At 39.3% G+C, this 19025-nt stretch overlaps 1 protein-coding gene across 1 annotated transcript; it reads right to left on the reverse strand.

Moving 5' to 3' along the window:
• Window positions 1-3720: 3720 nt before the first annotated feature.
• LOC147614300 (ethylene-responsive transcription factor ERF017-like) lies at window positions 3721-4179 on the reverse strand. Its single transcript, XM_086780498.1, has one exon. It carries the CDS (start codon window positions 4177-4179, stop codon window positions 3721-3723), a length of 459 nt encoding a protein of 152 aa, XP_086636624.1.
• Window positions 4180-19025: the final 14846 nt, after the last annotated feature.

The raw sequence follows: 19025 nt of genomic DNA on the forward strand, positions 1-19025 counted from the left end.
TGGAATTTTCCATTCACTAAGGTTCTAAACCATAGATCTTCTAACATGGATGAGAACCACACATCCAAATCCATTCAAGGGTAAGTACTCATTAGAGATGGTGGAAAATGTGACACGTGGAAAATGGAAGAGGTCAAGAAATGTCCCCAATAGAAGTGTGTTTATCCTAGCAGAGGTTGGCATACTTATGCTTGAAAAAAATACAAATACTCAAGAAAACACTCCAAACAAAGCTTTGAGATATTAAGCATGTGTGACAATAAGAGAAGGACTTGCTCTCAAATAGAAGATGTTCTTAGACTACATCGTGATGCAGAAAATGTGCTAGATGATAGTGTAGAGGAAGATGGCAAATTGACATCATCTTCCTCCTCCAACCATGGAGATGACATGAACACAGATGGGATAGAGTCAGATGAATATCAATTGTAAAGAGTCCTTGTGTATTGAGTGCAAGAAATTAGCATTTTTTGAATGTGTTTTATTGCCCCATTTATATGATTTTTGGAATTCCAAAGAAGGTTCACTTGCCATTATATAATTTTATGAATGTGAGGTGTTTTTTGCCAATAGGATAAAGTTATAGTGATTTTAGGGAAAACAATATTGCTATATGGGCTCCAATTAAAGAAGGGCACCTTGGAAAACACTATTTTTAAAAAATTTAGTTTAAAACACGTAAACTTTTAGGTAAAAAAAGAGAATGATCCCTATGTTTCTCCTCGGGGGATTCACTATATGTAAACTTTCTATATCACGTGCATTCAAGGCCTAATTAAAAAACCCTTATCTGTAATTTTTTCATGAATAAAACACACCCTTTTTCTATTCAATATGTAAATACCCTCTTTAAATGCTACCCTTCTGTATGTAAAAAATGTGTTAAAAAATGATTTTAAAAACCCCTTCTGTTGAACCCACGTGCTACACTTACATATTTATTAGTGACCCCCCCTTCTCGTATTTCTCAAATGTAAAAAAGATTGCTCGCAATGCTATTTATCCGGATAGAGGAGAATTTCTGATCATCCACTATCGTGCACCTAAAGCATTATACTCCTTGTTTCTTCCCTGAATAGGAGAAAAAGAAATAACTGTTAATAAGTAAGTAATATGTTTGAACTCCTTCTATACCCCTGGCAGCACAATTATTTCTCGGATCCAACCTCTAAGAACCTTCGTTGGGCGTGGATGCATAGAAGCACCATGGCATAGACCAATGAGTGCCCTAGCTTGGTAAGCATTTTGTTATTCCTTCACAAAAGCAATAGGAAGGGAGACGTTAAGATGCTTGCTTCACAAAAGCAATAGGAAGGGAGACGTTTAGATGTTTGCTTGACCATTGGTTGACCATTGGTAGATTTAAATTACTTCTTTCTTGCATCACCATTGAGCCCAACTCTTCTTTGTATGCTCTTAGATTATTCCACAAGGTAAGACTAGTGACGTTCGAGGCTTTGGGGTTTGATAATTCAATGATCGAATGAATGGAAAAAAGGAAGACATTGAAATCTAGTCAGTTTTTTGGCTCAAAATGATGAGATTTTCCGGTTTTAAAACTAAAAATAGTAAAATTTGGCCACTTTTCTTCAACATTAACTCCAACTTTATTCGGGATTTTAAGGGGGGAAGCTCGGGGGGGAGTCACTCATAAATATGTAAGCGTAGCATGTGGGTTCAACAGAAGGGATTTTTAAAATAGACCTTGAATGCACGTGATACAGAGGGTTTACTTATAGTGAACCCCTCGAGGAGGGAAGCAGGAGACGTGCACCACCATGTAGACTCTAGAGGGAACTGAGAGTTGGTGACGAGGTTTATCATGCATCCCATAGGTTGGCTCTAACACATGTTGAAGGTCATCTCCCATTAGCTAGGCTCGTTGTGCATGTTAGAGGAGGAGAGGAGAGGAGATCTTTGGCATGGTGTAGATCCTCGACGTGTAGACTAGGGATCCAAGTACGAGCTCGCTTAGCATTCGAGGAAATGGCCTAGGGGTTTGATGTTTCATGTCCTACAAAACCCTAGTGGTTAGGACTTGGTTTAAGTCCTAACGCCCTTACCAAGTCGATTCTCGTCTTGTAAGCTGGCTAGATATCGAGGGGGTCTCCATAACCCCAACTACTAGACTAGATGCCATAAGGGGACCCCCCCTAAACTCAGTGCTTACTGTCACAAATGAGAGCCTTGTGCTAGGTGATGCTATACAAAGAAGTCAGAGAAAAAAACTCACCCTAGAAAAATACATTTATTGTACAACAACCTTTTAAGACATGCTAATTTGTACCAAAGTTGGATTCTACTATCCTAAACAAGATTAGAAATTTAAAAAAATGACATGATTCCTTGCACAGTTTGAGAGAGAGAGAGAGAGACAGAGAGAGAGAGAGAGAGAGAGAGAGAGAGAGAGAGAGAGAGAGAAGATTCTCTAATAGAGAGAAATTCTTGCAATTCTCAATGTGTAGTGATGAGAAGGGGTGGAATGATAATGGAGAGAGCACACAACAAAAGTATGGTGGGTGACTCGTGAGGCACGAGTGCAATGGTAAGTAAAAGTCTCCAATAAGTGTGTCAAAACTAGACAACAAAGGAGGCTATGATGACATCTACAACTTGCATATGTAACATAAAAAAGAATTGCTTTATTTGGATCAATGTCAGAAATAATTATATTTTTCTAACCAATGAAAAAAAGGACGACCTTGAAGTTCAACCGGTGTTTATTGAAAAATTGCATTGCTTAACCGGTTTTATAACTAAAATTTCAGAGTTTTAAACCTTTGAATTTACAACTAGCCAAAATTGCAAGCCATTTTTCTCAATTTGAGCCGTGAAAATTACACTAAAGGATAGTTTTTCTGACATTGGACCACCAAAATCAGCTTATCGTTTTTTGATGATGTGGCTATTATGACTTTGAGAATGTTTAGTTGATAATAAATTAAAATAAAATTTTACAAGTACCTCAGATGATAATTTTTGTGAACTCTTTTGTTATTTGTATACATTTTAAACAAAATTGTAGTATTTTTTTGCTTTTATCAAACATTTCAAAAAATTGAAAAGAGTTATCAATTGTGTGATTTTTTAATCGTTTTTGATGGATTTGGTGCCCATGCGAAGGCCTCTCTATCCTATGTTAAAACACTTGCATGCCCTCTTGTATGACGTAATCACATAAACCATTTTATAATGACAACATAAATAATGATTGATAAAAGATGATTCAAATCGTTATCTTAAAATGATACACTTATTCTAGTATCAAAAGGGAGCGTGTGTTTAGTTATAATCTCAATGGTCAATATCAAAGTCGTGTCTTCTATCTTGAGTACCCTTATTAAACCTTATTTAATTTGCTAATGAATTTTGTTACACGAGGCATACTAGTTAATTCTCTAATTCCTATTAAATACTCTATTTTACTACTCAATAATATGTATGAATATATATACATAATAAGCATGGTTACTATATGATATGCTTATTATGTATGAATATATATACATAATAAGCATGGTTACTATATAATATAAACTTTGTTGCTACATCGTCAAGTAGACTTGCAAGTTATCACATATTTAGCAACATCCTCGTAGACTTGCAAGTGAGTCCAAGGTACATCCTTGTTGACTTTCCTTGCGTTTATTTATTGGTAGCGTATAATTATAGCATGTACATGGTAAACTACGTAGTAGAGTAAGCTCTTCCGCCAGCGGCTTAACCTGCTACAACTGGGATTTCATCGAAGGTTATCAGCTCAGAGATCCCGAGATCAGCATATGGATCGTCGATACAGACGTTCTCTGCGCTGTCGTGAGGGGCGATGCCACTGCTCGTGGCAATACGAGGGTTGGCGGCGTGGACAATTTTGAGAAAGAGAGCGGAAGTTAGAAGAGAGGAGAGGCCGGGAAGATCAGAGTCGGGGAAGTTGAGGGAGGCGCGGGCGGAGGAGCCTCTCAGGTAGAGCGTAGCTGCATCGAAGGCCCTGGCGGCCTCTTCCGCGCTGGCGTAGGAGCCGAGCCAAATGCGCGCGCGGCTCTTGGGCACGCGAATCTCCGACACCCACTTACCCCAGCTCCGCTTGCGCACCCCCTTGAACCTCCTCTCACTTCGACCGACGCTCCCGCGGGGCGTCGAAGCTGCAGCCGCGTCGAGTGGCACATGATGGCTCATCATTGCTTCAAAGCTCTCTCACCCACTACAAACCTCTCTGCGATGCTTCCATCTCTCTCTATAAAAGCACACCTTCCCTTCTAAGGTTCGTTGAACCTTAGAAAGCAAATTTTGACTTCAAGGATCCGTGTTGTGTTCTCCAACCCTAGTCAACTTTAATCAAATCGTATATGGCCGGCGTGAGGATACTGACCGGCGCAGAGGAGTCGTTGCAAGCAACTTGTCAATAGTCTTTGCAACTTGTCAATCTTTAATATCTAGGGGCACTCTCACTTTGAATCCTACTCACCATGGGTTGAAGAGGAAATAATAATTTTGAACAAGCATTTTTTTTCTTCATCCTCTTGCTATTCACTGCACAAAATAGTAGGAGTCATTATATCTTTGAGGCCTATTCATCAAAAGTTATGGTGGTTTCTATTTACTACAGGAAGAAATAGTATGAGACATTACTCCTTTGAGGCCAATTCTTCAAAAGTGTTCGAAAAAAGCTGTCCTCTAATGTATTTTTTATGCCTCTGTTTGAGAAAAAAAACAAGTTGAAATTTCTCCTTGCAAGACTTCTCCCTAATTTGATTGGTTGGGTGGGACATTGTTATTTTCTAACGCTACATGTACTCTTTAACTTATGATTTAGGTTGTCAATAAAAATCTTTGAAAATATGTCAGTTTCATGATTTGATGTTTTGCTAATGAGATGATCACGAAATTCTACCTATGTGGGATGGCCAAAATAGATAATTAAAAATTAAGCTGTCTATATGCATGGAAAACTCGATAAAGTCAAGCCTTGTTGCTACTTTCATGCACTCTCACTTTAATATCTAGGAGTCATTGTTCCTTTGAGGCCTATTCAAAAGTTAAGGTGGTTTCTATCTACTAGAAGAAATAGTACGAGACATTATTCCTTTGAGGCCAATTCTTCAAAAGTCAAAGTGACTCTAGGATGAAGCAAACCCATCTCTAACCATGATCTAGAACAAGGCCGCAATAGAAAGAAAAGTTTTCTTCAAAATTATTATTTCTTGGTGTGAAAAGGATTCATAGTACATCCATAGTTTGAAAGATAACATGATATAAACGAAGTGTCATTTTTGTGGTAATATTGTCAACGCAAAACATAAAGAAATGGAATCAACTAATTTTAAGTAGAAAAATTGTCAACTGATTTTAAGTAGAAAAATATATGTATAAATAGTGTAGGAGACCAAAAAAGGTCAAAGAAGCTAAAAGAAATATCTTCAAACTAACAACTCATACTTAATGTGTGTGTTCCATGAGTTAGAATGCAAGTAACACGAAATCTATGACTTGACTCCATAAAATATTGTCCACCCTAAACTAAAGGCTAAATTGGTTCTTCTCTTTTCACAGTTCCTTTCTTGATAAAACAAACATCATAGCAATGAGAGTTACATGCCCGTTAAATGAATTTTATTTTAGAAAACATGTTTTCTTTTGGAATGCAAGTAATATGAAATCAATGACTTGGACTCCGTAAAACACTACCTACATTAAAGCAAATTCTAAATTGGTTGCTCTCTTCTTTCTTAATTGAAAAAACATGTGTTACATGCCCGTTAAGATGATTTTTCTAATTTAGAAACATGTTTTCTTTTGGCAAGCAAGTCTTTGGGAGTGGTTTATAATAGTTGGTTTATAGTAGAACTAGTACATGATCCACACGCTATGGCCTGGCACTGCCCGAGCTTGGTATTACACAGCTACCATGTGGCATGTGACTAGAGAGAAGCTCTCAGACTTGTCACGTGGTAGATATGGTATTAGTTTACCACATTACTGCTCGAGCATCTGTGCCACCTTCAGAAACCTTGAGAAGAGAGAGCATGTGGCACTACAACACGTCGGGGGCATAACAGCATTTATTTTATTAGGATGTCGGAGATTCCGCTCGCTGCCCCCCGTGGCGAAATATCACCCCCCAATAGTGAAATTTCACTACTAGGCAGCGCTTATAGCAATGAATTTTCATTGTTCTGCAGTGCTTATAGTAGATAAATTTCGATGCTCATGAGCAGCGAAATTTGGTTGCTATACTGTGATTTCGGTGTTGCATAGCGGAATTAGCACAGTGAGATTTTGCTACTACTATTTTCGCTGCATGAAGCTCCAGAGATTTGTTAGATGCTAAATTTAAAAAATACATGTCACATACACACAGAAAATGATTTATAGTTTAAAAGAAACATCCATTAGCACCCTTGGAGCCATGTTTCGAACAAGAAAAAAAGATAGTTCTTTTGAGAAGCGAAACAATGTCAAGATCATGAATCTATCACATCTTGTAATAAATCCATATGTGCTGCTTCATTAATGTCTATATCTAATGGAAGCTTAATGAAAAGATGGGTTCCATATCAATATCAATATCAATATCACTATCATAATTCAATGAAGCATTGTCATGATTGATAGGTGGCTCATCATCTTGTTCGGATTGATGTTCCTCATGCTCTTGATCGGCCCTCTTCATCATCTTCTTCCAATGAACTGGTTTGACTAGATAGTACTTGCACCTCATCCGGAGATTCGGCCTCCACATCTTGATCTTAAAAGATATGTTGTTTTGAACGAGGGAAAACTTGTATAACACATCACCACTTTGGATCAATTCGATCGGCGTGAAACACAACCTAATATCACAAAGCAAAGGGGTTACACTTTTATTATACTACATCAAGATTTAATTTGGGATAAGTTAGGTTACTAACCTGTTGACTTTCTCATCATTCCAAAACTTTGTGGAATTAATTTGAAAGAACCTATTTGGATGTTTCTTTACGGTTGCTTGAGCACCTCTATATATCACCTTGATCCATTTGACATCAAAGATGAATAGACTAAATGCTCTAAATCCAACCTCAAGAATATCTTAAATAGTTCCACAATTCTCAAGATTGTTCTCTATGACATTGGTATCATGTCTACTAGCTCGACTTTCTTGCTCAAAAGTTGCCATCACACCACAATCAAATATGTTTCTTTAGAATCCACATGCTCCATGTTGCGAAAGTGCCTTCCCTCTGACCATATTGCATTATGTAGTTTATACTAACATTAAACAAAAGCATGACATTTAGTATAGTATATTAAACAAGGTATATACATAAGATAGAGATGAAGAATGTACCTACTTGAGAGTCAGATCCTCTTGCATACTCATGCTATTCTCTTGTGATCATCTCTCCATTTTGCGATGCCATCGAAATTGCCATACGAAGCCATTCTATATTGATCACATTTGGTAGAGATTCCAAGCTGGGCGGAAATGGCAAGCATCTATATGCTCTTTTGAAAGCTCTTGTCTCATCCTTTCGTCCTATTGATTGGATCCTTTCATCCTATTGATTGGATCCTTGTATCTCCCAATCCACTTCTCCATGATGGGACTATTTAGAATGCAGAATGTATTCACCTTGTGGCATAATGCTTCATCCAGTCTTCGTTGAATTCCTTTTTCCTGAGGCACATTAGTGATTAGTCAGTCATCCTCCTCATTGTTCCACAAGCGTAGCATGGAAGGATCTATGCACATCCTTGTATCTCCCAATCCACTTCTCCATGATGGGACTATTTAGAATGTAAAATGTATTCACCTTGTGGTGTAATGCTTCATCCAGTCTTCATTGCCTTCATTTTTCTTGAGGCACATTTAGTCATCCTCCTCATTGCTCCACAATCGTGGCATAGAAGGATCTATGCAAGATAGAACCGTTCAAGGAAAAACATCCATCGAACATGAACAACACCATACAACGCCACTTCATCAACCAAATGCACCTCAAGATGCAATTGGCTATTGAGAAGTATTTTAGGAAAGTTGTCCTTGATCATACACACTGCCTCAATAGCATTAAGACGATCCATCTCAATGGATGTAGGATCTATCTCCTTTAAGGATATGTACCTACATACATAGCAATCATGTGTACTATTTACTAATACATAACTTGTGAGTGCATGACGATACCAAATAAGCAATATAACTTAGCTAGTGAATTGAAGAGAAGATTCATTTCTCACCAAGCTTCCCATTTTGTAAATAGAATCTCTAACCTTCTTGTCCCCACAACCAACTATATCAATTGGAAGAATAAACTATGTATAGAAAAAAATGTAAGTTAGTATATGAGCCTACAAATTATGTACCACAAAGAGAAAATGAATAAGCGAATATTTTTATACTTGTAATATCTTGTGCCAATCATATGTCTTGAGGCAATATAATTGTTCCTCTCCTTTCATTTTGGTCTTTGTAAAGGCACCCGTCAATGACTGTATTACTCCCGTTGGTGTACAAAAAGAGGCAATCACACTTTTCACCTTATTGTGCTCCATCTTGGTTAATACCCATGGTGCCTTTGGTAGGACTATGTTGCCACTCTCACTTTCAATTGGCCATGCACTTTGAAGGCGTTCAATGTTTTGTAAGTCATCCCTTGCACCCTTTGCATCTCTTTTACCAATTAAATGGTCCCAAATATTTGTTGCCACATTCTTGAAGATATGCATGGGATCTAAGAGATGATTGATCTTCATGTCACACCAATATGGAAGTCAAAAGAAGATCGAGTTTCTAGACATCCCCGTTTGGTGGTGGATTGGGGGTGCTTCTCCATGCCTCAAACCAATCTCTACCTCTCATCACAAGTGGTGAGACATCATGTGGCACATAATTAGGATGTGAACGAGGGAGAAATCGCGATGATGTTTATCATACATAACCTTCTTAAGTGTAGATGGTCTTTCCAAAACAAGTGATGGTCCACAAATTGGACATGCATGATGTCCGGAGATTGCCAAACCTATTTTAAAATTGAGATGATTGAGATAGAGATATAAACTGCCTCATGCCTATTTATTGGCCTTGAAACGTCATGTACTTTGATACCTCGCTATAGTGTCTCAAGCTCCTCAATCAAAGGCTCGAGATACACATCCATGTTTGCCATCTTATGCTTGCTTTGGTACAAGGAGAGCAAGCATGATATGACCTTTCTTGATTGCTACCCATGAAGGGAGATTATAATTCACTAGTATAATAGGCCAAGTAGACCATGATGTGGAATTGAAGCCAAATGGGTTAACACCATCCATGCCCAAGCCAAGGCATAAATGATGAGGCTCGACATGTTGCCATGTCGGTGAATTGATTACCTACGATCCTCATGATGCCATCGGTTGAGCGATGAGTAGCATGCCATGTCCTGAGTTCTGCAATCCCCTTATATTTAAAGTTGGAGGGTTTACTACAAGTAAACCCTTTGTATCATGTGCATTCAAGGCCTATTTTAAAAACCCCTTATTTGTGAATTTTTCATGAATAAAATATACCCTTTATCTATTCAACCTATGAATACTCCCTTTAAATGGTACCCATAATTATGTATGTAAAAAACGTGTATTTTTTTTAAAAAAAATTCCTTCTGTTGAACCCACGTGCTACGCTTACATATTTATGAGTGACCCCCCTGAGCATTTAAACATGTGTTGGATGCAAGGAATGATAGGGAAGTATCTTATCTTCTTGCAAATCATCCATATAGCGGCTCTCCCCAAATTATAGACATTGTGTTGCATCTTTATTAACCCTTCCAAATGGCATGCAATCATTGGGACATACGTGTATTTTTGTGTAATCCATACCTAGCATAGAGAGCATTTTATAGCACACATCTCATGAGTTTGGTAATAGATTTTGAGGGAAAAGAATCTTCTTGAGAACCCTACAAAATAACATAAGAAATCATATGTCAAAATACTATAGCAAGGAGAGTATATAGAACATGAAACATTTTCTATTTGAGAGAATAGAATGAGTCGGTCTTACTGAAGAGACTTGTGAAACTTGCATCACTCCATCCATAAAAATTTTGCAAGTTTAATAGCTCCAAGTTTTCTCGCAGTGTGGAGTACAAACATTCCTCATACAAAGGGGTGCTTGTCTCTCTATGCAAGGTTTCCTCCTCTTGTGACATTGGAGCTTGCTCACTATCATCTATGACCTCTCGTCCAAAGAAATCATTCACCACGTTGTCCATGATGAGATTCTCTTCCTCCTCATGTGGCAATGGTGGAGGCATCTTGTTCATTGGTTGGGAAAGATGAGTCTTAGCCATACTTTCCATATGAATCCTTGCCACCTTTTGCACTCTACCCGATGTCAGTGAATGGTGTGGTATGTTACCTAGCACTCTCCTATGGTTCTCCTCCATGTTATCATCTCCACTTGGTCATGCCACTGCCTCATGATGAAGACCATATGTCCAGACATGCTCAATTGTTATATGATGTTGTATATATTGGCCCTTGCATCGATCACACACACAACAATTGTTTTCTCTCAACCATGCCTCGGAACCAACTTTTGGCCCTTGATGATCAATGTCAAAAATCTTCAACCTATCCAAAACTGATTTAGGGTTCATACATAACACAAAACACCATCCAGAACTACTGACAGAATATTACCTAGGACTTTTCTACTGCACAGTGACTACAACGTTTTTTCACTGCCCAACAACAAGTAGCGACCTGGTAACTGAGACTCTCGCCTAAAACACCGCCAATAGGAGTCGAGTTCTATCTACTTCCCCTATCCTCCTGCACATGCAGAGACTATTCCTTCCACCACACCTCTTCTTTCAAGGCTATTCCATCAATCATCTCTTCCTCTCTAAGGTAAGTGACCCTTTCTTGCTTTCTCCCAAGCTTTAATGGAAAGCTTTCCCTTATTCCAAGCTTTCATGGAAATCTTGTTCATAGCTCTATGTGAGCTTTTCGTCCCCTTCCCCTCTCTTTCCTTCCCCTTTCTCCCTTCCCCTCTCTTTCCTCTTCCTTGCCCTGACCTTAGCCTAATGCATAGAGCTCTAATAGAGAGCTTGGTTGGAGATCTATCCATCAAAGCTATCTATTAAGCATTCTATGCATAGAGCTAGGGTTTAGGCTTAACATAAACTAATTTATTTCATTCACTTATGCATTAGGAGTAGCGTTTAGGATACTCACCTCTTGTTCTCCTTGCTTGTTGCTAATGTGTTAATGAGAACTAACTTTTTTATTTATTATGTTTCTTTTTTGTAGATTTATTCAAGTGAAAAAGGATTTATGCCAATCCTCTCATAGGGTATCTCATTAAAGCGGTAATGAAGCCCTCTTTTTTCATTTTTTGTTATGCTTCTTCTCTTTGTGTTTTTGCACCCTTGGGTGATAGGGATTAGTGTCAGGTCAATAGGCTATGCATAGCCTTACACAATAGGCTATGCAATAAGCCTTATGCATAAGCCTATTGCAATAGGCTATGCATAGGCCTTATACAATAGGCTATGCATAAGCCCTTATGCAATAGCCTATTGCTATAGGCTATGCATAGGCCTTATGTAACAGGCTATGCATAAGCCCTTATGCAATAAGCTTATGCAATAGGCTATTGCATAAGGCTTATGCAATAGGTTTATGCATAAGCCTCATGCATGCATAGGCTATGCATAGGAGCCTTATGCAATGGGATATCCTTGCATAAGCCCTTATGCAAAAGGTTTATGCATAGCCTTATGCAATAGGCTTATGCATGCAATATGCTATTGCATAAGCCTTATGCATAGCCCTGGGCCTTATGCAATGGGCTATGCATAAGACCTTATGTAGTAGGTTTATGCATAGCCTTATGCATAAGGCATATCCATAAGTCCTTATGCAATAGGCTTATGCATAAGCCTTATGCATAGGCTTATGCAATAAGCTATGCATAAGCCTTATGCAATAGGTTCATGCATAGGTTTATGCATAAGCCTTATGCAATAGGCTATTGCATAAGGCTGAGGCATAAGCCTTATACATAAGCTATGCATAGGGGCCTTATGTAATGGGTAATGTTACACATCATATCCCCAAGCATTTGGGGGGCAAGCATCATGAGGAGTCTATGGTTTTGGGAAATTTGGTGAAATGTCATACCTTTTTTGAGCACTTTCCTATGTTGGAGTGCAGGTCTCCTTTCTCATGGCACTCAATTTCTCACTCTCTCCCATCCTTTCTCCCCTATGGAAAAGCTTTCACATAAGGAACCCTTTGAATAAATGATCACTCTTTTCCTCTTTCATGGCTCTCATGTGTCTCTTAGCATATTATTTGGGGGAAGTTTGAGTGGTGTGTTTGAGGTGATGTTCATTTGAGGTCATGTCCTACTCTATTGCTCATTTGTTCTCATTTATGAATGACCACGTGTTTGTGTAGGTGTCCTAACCCACCCTCATTTGTCTAGATGGTTCTCCCCTTCTCCTTGTTGCTAGGGAAGCCCCTAGTAGACCTTAGTGAGTTAGGAAAGTGGCTGGGGTGCAAAAAGAGGAAGGAGAAAGGCCATCTTTTACCCCTTCCCCCCCATTAAGGATCGAACTCCAAATCTTGAGATTACAAGATGGATGCATGTAGTTTGTTAACATGAGTAACCTCTCACTTTCTAGAATAGATATCTACTTTCTTGATTCCATCACACCAAACAACTAGTTCATGCAGAAAGAGGAAGGAAGGCCATCTTTTACCGCTTTGTGACAAGGAGCATCTTGCAAAGCCAAAAATCACAAGAATCCGAGATTTTAGTTAACCAACCAAACTCTAAAGTAGAAAGTGGGGAAGTTCAATATAGGTCCACACCATCACAACCAAGAAGTCACTACCAGGATAAAAGTTCACCACCTCACAGCACGGGCTAGTGTGAAGATCAATTGGTTCAATCTTTTAGGTCCTGGAAGGGATTGTGTGTGTAAAGGAAGAAGTGAGAGTTCGAAGGAAAGGGAGAAAAGGAAGCACTCCTATAATCACCTTGCATGACTAGTTTATTGGAACGGTTGTAAGCACTCTAAGAGGGTCCACACTTTATCATTCTAGAGCACCTACCCGATTCATTTTCTATTTTCATCAAGGAGCTCACACTCCACACATAGACTGCTTAAATCATGTGCACTCGGGAGGGCTAGGGGACTTTAATTGTGCATTATTAGCATGAAACTAGGGATTAGTAGAGCATGTGAGACTTTGCACTCACCACCTTGGGGAAAGAACTCTCTCTCCATGGATAAGAATCAAAGAAGTGCAACTATTGGAGGAAAGAGACTTCGCACCATTTTACGAGCTCGTCAAGAACAACACTCCGGCGACCTTGGAGGACTATGAGAAATCCATCTTGGCGGCTTGGAAGTGCGGCAAGGACATTGAACTAGCATGGCAAGCCATCTACAACAATTAAGAAAAACTGCCACCTACCCCTGCCCCTCGATTCAACTAGAAGCCGATCCTAGGCTACAAGCCTTTGGATAGAAATTCTTACGATATAATTTAGTGAAGGGACATCTCCTTATAAATTTCCTTTTGTTTTACTATCAGCATGAATGGACATTTAGGCAGGCCCCAACCCTTTAGGCTGGCAAGAAGACTCCTATGCTCCTACCCATAGGCAATCTGTGCATGTAATCATCAGCTTGAAAATGCATTTCCAACAAAGAATAGCATTTCTATTCGGTCTTAAAAGATTAGCGGAAGTTAATGCATCACCCAACCCCTTTATCCTTCATTTGATCAATTACAACCTTTCATTTGAAGTAATCATCTTCATTTTGTTGTGACTTTATTTTCTAGCCCTTGTAATCCATCCAAAAAAAGGAAAGAAAAAGAAAAAGAAAACTTCCCTGTATCCACTTTGCACTTTTCTCAAGCCTTGGCAAATCGTTATTCATGAGTTGGGCTCTCCATTGGTGTCCAGCTTGTCTCCAAGATTTGAATTACTTCTTGCTTGCATCACCACTGAGCCCAACTCCTCTTTGTACACTCTTAGATTATTCCACAAGGGAGGACTAAAGATGATTGAGTCTTTGGGGTTTGATAATTTAGTGCTCATGAAAAACAATTTTCCCAACCAATGGAAAAAAGAAAGACGTTGAAATCTAGCCGGTTTTCTAGCTAAAAAATGATGAGATTTTTCGGTTTTATAACTAAAAATGGTAAAAGTTTTCTTCAAGATCAACTCCAATTTCATTTAAGATTTTGAAACTTCATTCGGTAAAACACACTAAACATCAATTTTTCATAAACATTGGGACTCTCATTATGGGGTCCCAATTGAAACGTTTTGGGGGCATGGAGGAAAGGATGAGACCCTAGGAACAGAGCAGCAGAAGCAAGAGACGTGCACCACCATGTAGAGGGAATTGAGAGTTGGAGAGGAGTTTATCATGAAGAAATGGGATCCCATAGGTCGGATCTAGCACATGGTTAAGGTCATCTCCCATTCTGATAAAGCTGTAGGCGGGTACATGTGCAGTGCACATAGGTACATGTCATCTTTGGCATGGTGTAGAGAAGTGCTTTAAAAAATATTTTTCAACCCTTAAAATTAAAGGTTATGCTTAGGCTTAACCAAGATTTAAACTTGAAAATCATTAGAAACTATTTAAATGCTTAGGCTTAACAAGGATTTAGACTCGAAAACCACTAGAAACTATTTAAATGCCAGGATTTATGATTAAAATGTTCAAATTTAAACCCTTAAAAATAAAGGCAATGTCAAATTTAAATCGGGATTTCTAAATTTCAGTTGAGAAAATTACACTACAAACTGGGTTATGTGAGCACTGATGTAGATCCTCGGTGTGTAGACTAGGGCTCGCGGTACGAGCTAGCTCAGCATTTGAGGTGATGCCCTGGAGGTTTGATGTTTCACTTCCTACAAAACCCTACTAGCTAGGGCTTGGTTCAGGTCCTAACACCCATGCTAAGTCGATTGTGACCCTATAAGCTAGCTAGATCTAGCATTAAAACCTAGGGTGGCCATAACCCTAACTACTAAATTCGATGCCACAAGGGGAATCCCCTCGCTCCCCCCAAACTCTGTGCTTATTGTGACAAATGAGAGTCTTGTTCTAGGGGATGCTATAGAGAGAAGGTAGAGAGAAACCCTCACCCTAGAAAAAGCATTATCGTACAACCTTTTAAGACATGATAAAATTTTCCTACACTCCCCTTCATGGACTTTTAAATCTAGTCTATAACAAAGTTGGATTCTACTATCCTAAACAAGATTAAAAATTTACAAAAAAAATGACATGATTCCTTACACAATTAAAGTAGCTATGAAAGACAACTCTCCAGCACTATGGCCCAATAAAAGGATGGCCAAGAAGCTAGAAGCCAAGGGTATAGTCCACTTTAAGGATATTTGGAACAGTGATACCCAGCAATGGTCAGTCCCTCATGAGCAGTGGAGCTCTCTCACAAGTGGGGAGCATATGCATGGTACATGTAATCAGCAACATCAAAGGAAACTGGCCTTCCACAGCATTTTGCTCCTCTGAACAGAAACTGAAAGAATGGGTGGTGAATGGTGTAAGGCTAGACAAAAGGTTGAAGAGAAGGACACACATCTCTAAATGGGTGGATGCCCTAGTTAAAAAGTGGGACAAGCTGGGCTGTAAATTAACACCACAATTCTACAGGAAAAGGTCTAAGGCTGTATGGAAGTCAGCTGGGTCTGGGAGACTTGACTTACTGCTGTGGAGAATCCTCCATCACAAGCTTCCTGTTAAGCAGCTCACTTGTAAGTGGCAGGATGTGGTAACCCATGTTGCCCACTCTGCAAATGCCAAATAGAGACACTGAGACATGCTCTGTGGGAATGCAAGGAGGTCTATCCCCTGTGGACTACGACCAAGACTCTCTTGTATGAATTTGGGGAAAAAAGGTCTGGGGCAGCTAAGCTTCTTTACAAGAAGCTAAAGAAGATTAAGGTATAACCTCCGGGTGATGTATCTCTTTGATACCTATAATATAAATCTCCTTGCATTAAAAAAAAAACTAGTAAGAAACGCTTCTGTCATTAGTTTCGTAGTCCCCAATCTCAGAGACCTTCAATGTTGTTTTTAGTTTCGTAGTCCCCAATCTCAGAGACCTCACATGGGAAACAACGTAGTAGACTATATAAATTATATAGTAAGCTCTTCCACCAGCGTCCTAACCTGCTATTCCATCGAAGGTTTTCAGCTCAGAGATCCCGAGCTCAGCAAATGGATCGTCGATACAGATGCGATAGTGGTTCTCTGCGCTGTCGTGAGGGGCAACGCCACTGCTCGTGGCAATACGAGGGTTCGCGAGCCGAAGCCGTTGGCACGTGCAACGGTGTGGACGATTTTGAGAAAGCGAGCGGGAGTTAGGAGAGAGGAGAGGCCGGGAGGGGAGACGGGGAAGTTGAGGGAGGCACGGGTGGAGGAGCCTCTCATGTAGAAGCAGCCGAATCTTAGAAAGCAAGGCGTAGCTACATCAAAGGCCCTGGCGGCCTGTGTAGCAGCCGAGCCAAATGCGCGCTCGGCTCTTGAGCACGTGAATCTCCGACACCCACGCCGCTTGCGCACCCCCTTGAACCTCCTTTCACTACGACCGACGCTCGCGGAGGGCTTCGAAGCTGCAGCCGCGTCTCGACGCTCTGTAATGCTCCCATCTAGAACGCCTTGCTTTCTAAGATTCGTTGAAGCTTTTTTTTTAAAAAAAGCAAAAAAAAAAATTCTCGAAAGTACAGGAAATTTAAAACACACACACCCAGCCTCCGTGAGGTGGAGGCGGCCCCGCCGGGATGAGGGCTGGCGAACAAGGATTTCTTGGCGTGAGGACAATGACCGGCGCCTATTATACTTTGGTTGACCTACATTGTGAGTCCCCACAGTCGTTGCAAATTGTCAACCTTTAATATCTCCAATGCCACTTGCCTTTCTAGGGTCATCTCTTTCATGGATTTTTGTACCGAAATACTATCCTGGTTGGATTTTATAGACCCCATCTTTATGGTTTCGTCTGACCTATCTTGAATTAGGACCAATGATTCACGCTTGTCTACCTTCTTTGTTCGCCTGCTCCTAGCTTTGGATACTTGTGATTGCTTTGTATTGAAATGAATGATTGATAGGCATGTGTATCATGAGGCTCGACATGAAATTTTGAGATTCGGGCGGCCATCCTTAGACAGGGAACACCGGACAGAGAACAGGATTTATGCTCTCTGAGATCCATGTGGTAGAATCCAAAGAGGATGAGATTCAGAAAGAGACATACCCGGGATAACCGCGATGTCCAGTGTAGAGGTTGGGTGGATGGGCATCAGAAAAAGCCCTAGATTGGCTGGATTTTGGTCATTATGACTAACCATGTTGTCGAGCATGGCGATGATGAGAGAATATTTGAGATAGACACATACATGTTTATTGATTGAGATTCTATGGTTTAATTGATCAATAGAGATTTATATTATGTGAATGTTTGTTTGAGATTACATGATTCTTTGCTTATGTGATAAGAATCTTGGATATGGCATGCATGCTTGTTTGCTATTTGAGAAGGTTGATTTGATTGTATTGCTATGTATAAAGAGCACAATTAAGTGAGTTTTTATGTTTTTTCTTAGATTAAATTGTACGATTTGGGATTGTCATAGTTGGTATCAGAGAATAGGCTGGGCAGTCTGCTCTTAATTGTGGGTGTTGCAGGTCTTGGGTGACTAATATTATTTTTTATTTTTGTGATATAGCCAATAGTTTCCTTTCTTTGTGCTATCAAGATTGACTACCTTGTCTATATAGACCGGATGGACTAATATGTAAGCATAATTATGACTTAGATATAGCAATTAGAGATAATCTTACTAGCTAGAACGTGATAATTAATTAATATGTTAAAAATAAAGATTCATGTATAACTTGAAAGAATTAAACGACTAAGAGAAGTTAAGGATTGTTTGAATTAAAAGCTTGTTTCTATACTTGAGGTTGATTTTGATTGATTTGGATATACTTGTCTTGAAATATTGCAGACTAGAGATCACTGTAAGATGATTTTGATAAACATCCACCTTATCTTTGTTCAACTGGTGGGCCTGAGCTCAGGTTAACACACTTAACTGGACTATTTTTTTTCTAGGTTATACACTTATTAAGTGAAGGCTTTTTGTACGGATAGTCCTTGAGGAGATGGTCTATTCCCACTTCGTACAAGTAAATGCTATAGTCTTCATTGCTTGTTGAGGGGCTTGCTGGTAAGCAGGAGCAACCATTTTGAGTGGGTAATTCGCTACTCGATGGGGTCCTGACCAATGATAACATTGTAACGGGGCCCTCTAATAATAAATGGACATGAGACTAATAATGAGTGACACGTCAATTGGATCCTTACAATCCACAAGACTAATAATAAACTAAAATGAGATTAATATAATAAGTGACATGTCAATTGCATCCCTACAATCCATGAGACTAATAATAAAGCGACATGTCAACCTCGTCTTCGTCACTTTGGAAATATCCATTCACAAGGTTATAAACTGTAGATATTTCAACATGGATGAGAACCACATATCCGAATCCATTCAAGGGTAAGTACTCATTGGAGATGGTGGTGGCAAATGTGACACATGGAAAGTGGAAGAGGTCAAGAAATGTCCCCAATAAAAGTGTGTTTATCCCAGTAGAGATCAACGTACGTATGCTTGAAAAAAATACATATACTCAAGAAAACATTCCCAACAAATCTTTGAGATATTAAGCATGTGTGACAAATAGGAGAAGGACTCTCTCACAAATAGAAGATGTGCTTGGACTACATCAAGATGCAAAAAATGTGCTAGATGATAGTGTAGAGGAAGATGACAAATTAATATCATCTTCCTCCTCCAACCATGGAGATGACATGAAATATAGATGGGATAGAGTCAGATGAAAGATCAATTGTAAAGAGTCCTTGTGTATTGAGTGTAAGAATTTAGTCTTTTTTTAATGTGTTTTATTGCCTCTTTCATG

This window comes from Cibotium barometz, chromosome 42 (assembly GCF_041138505.1).
Source record: "Cibotium barometz isolate CiBa-2024 chromosome 42, ASM4113850v1, whole genome shotgun sequence".
Taxonomy (NCBI): domain Eukaryota; kingdom Viridiplantae; phylum Streptophyta; class Polypodiopsida; order Cyatheales; family Cibotiaceae; genus Cibotium; species Cibotium barometz.

What these genes read in the sequence shown, in the direction of transcription:
- LOC147614300 (XM_086780498.1), bottom strand. Translation starts at nt 4,179, where the DNA reads ATGATGAGCCATCATGTGCCACTCGACGCGGCTGCAGCTTCGACGCCC.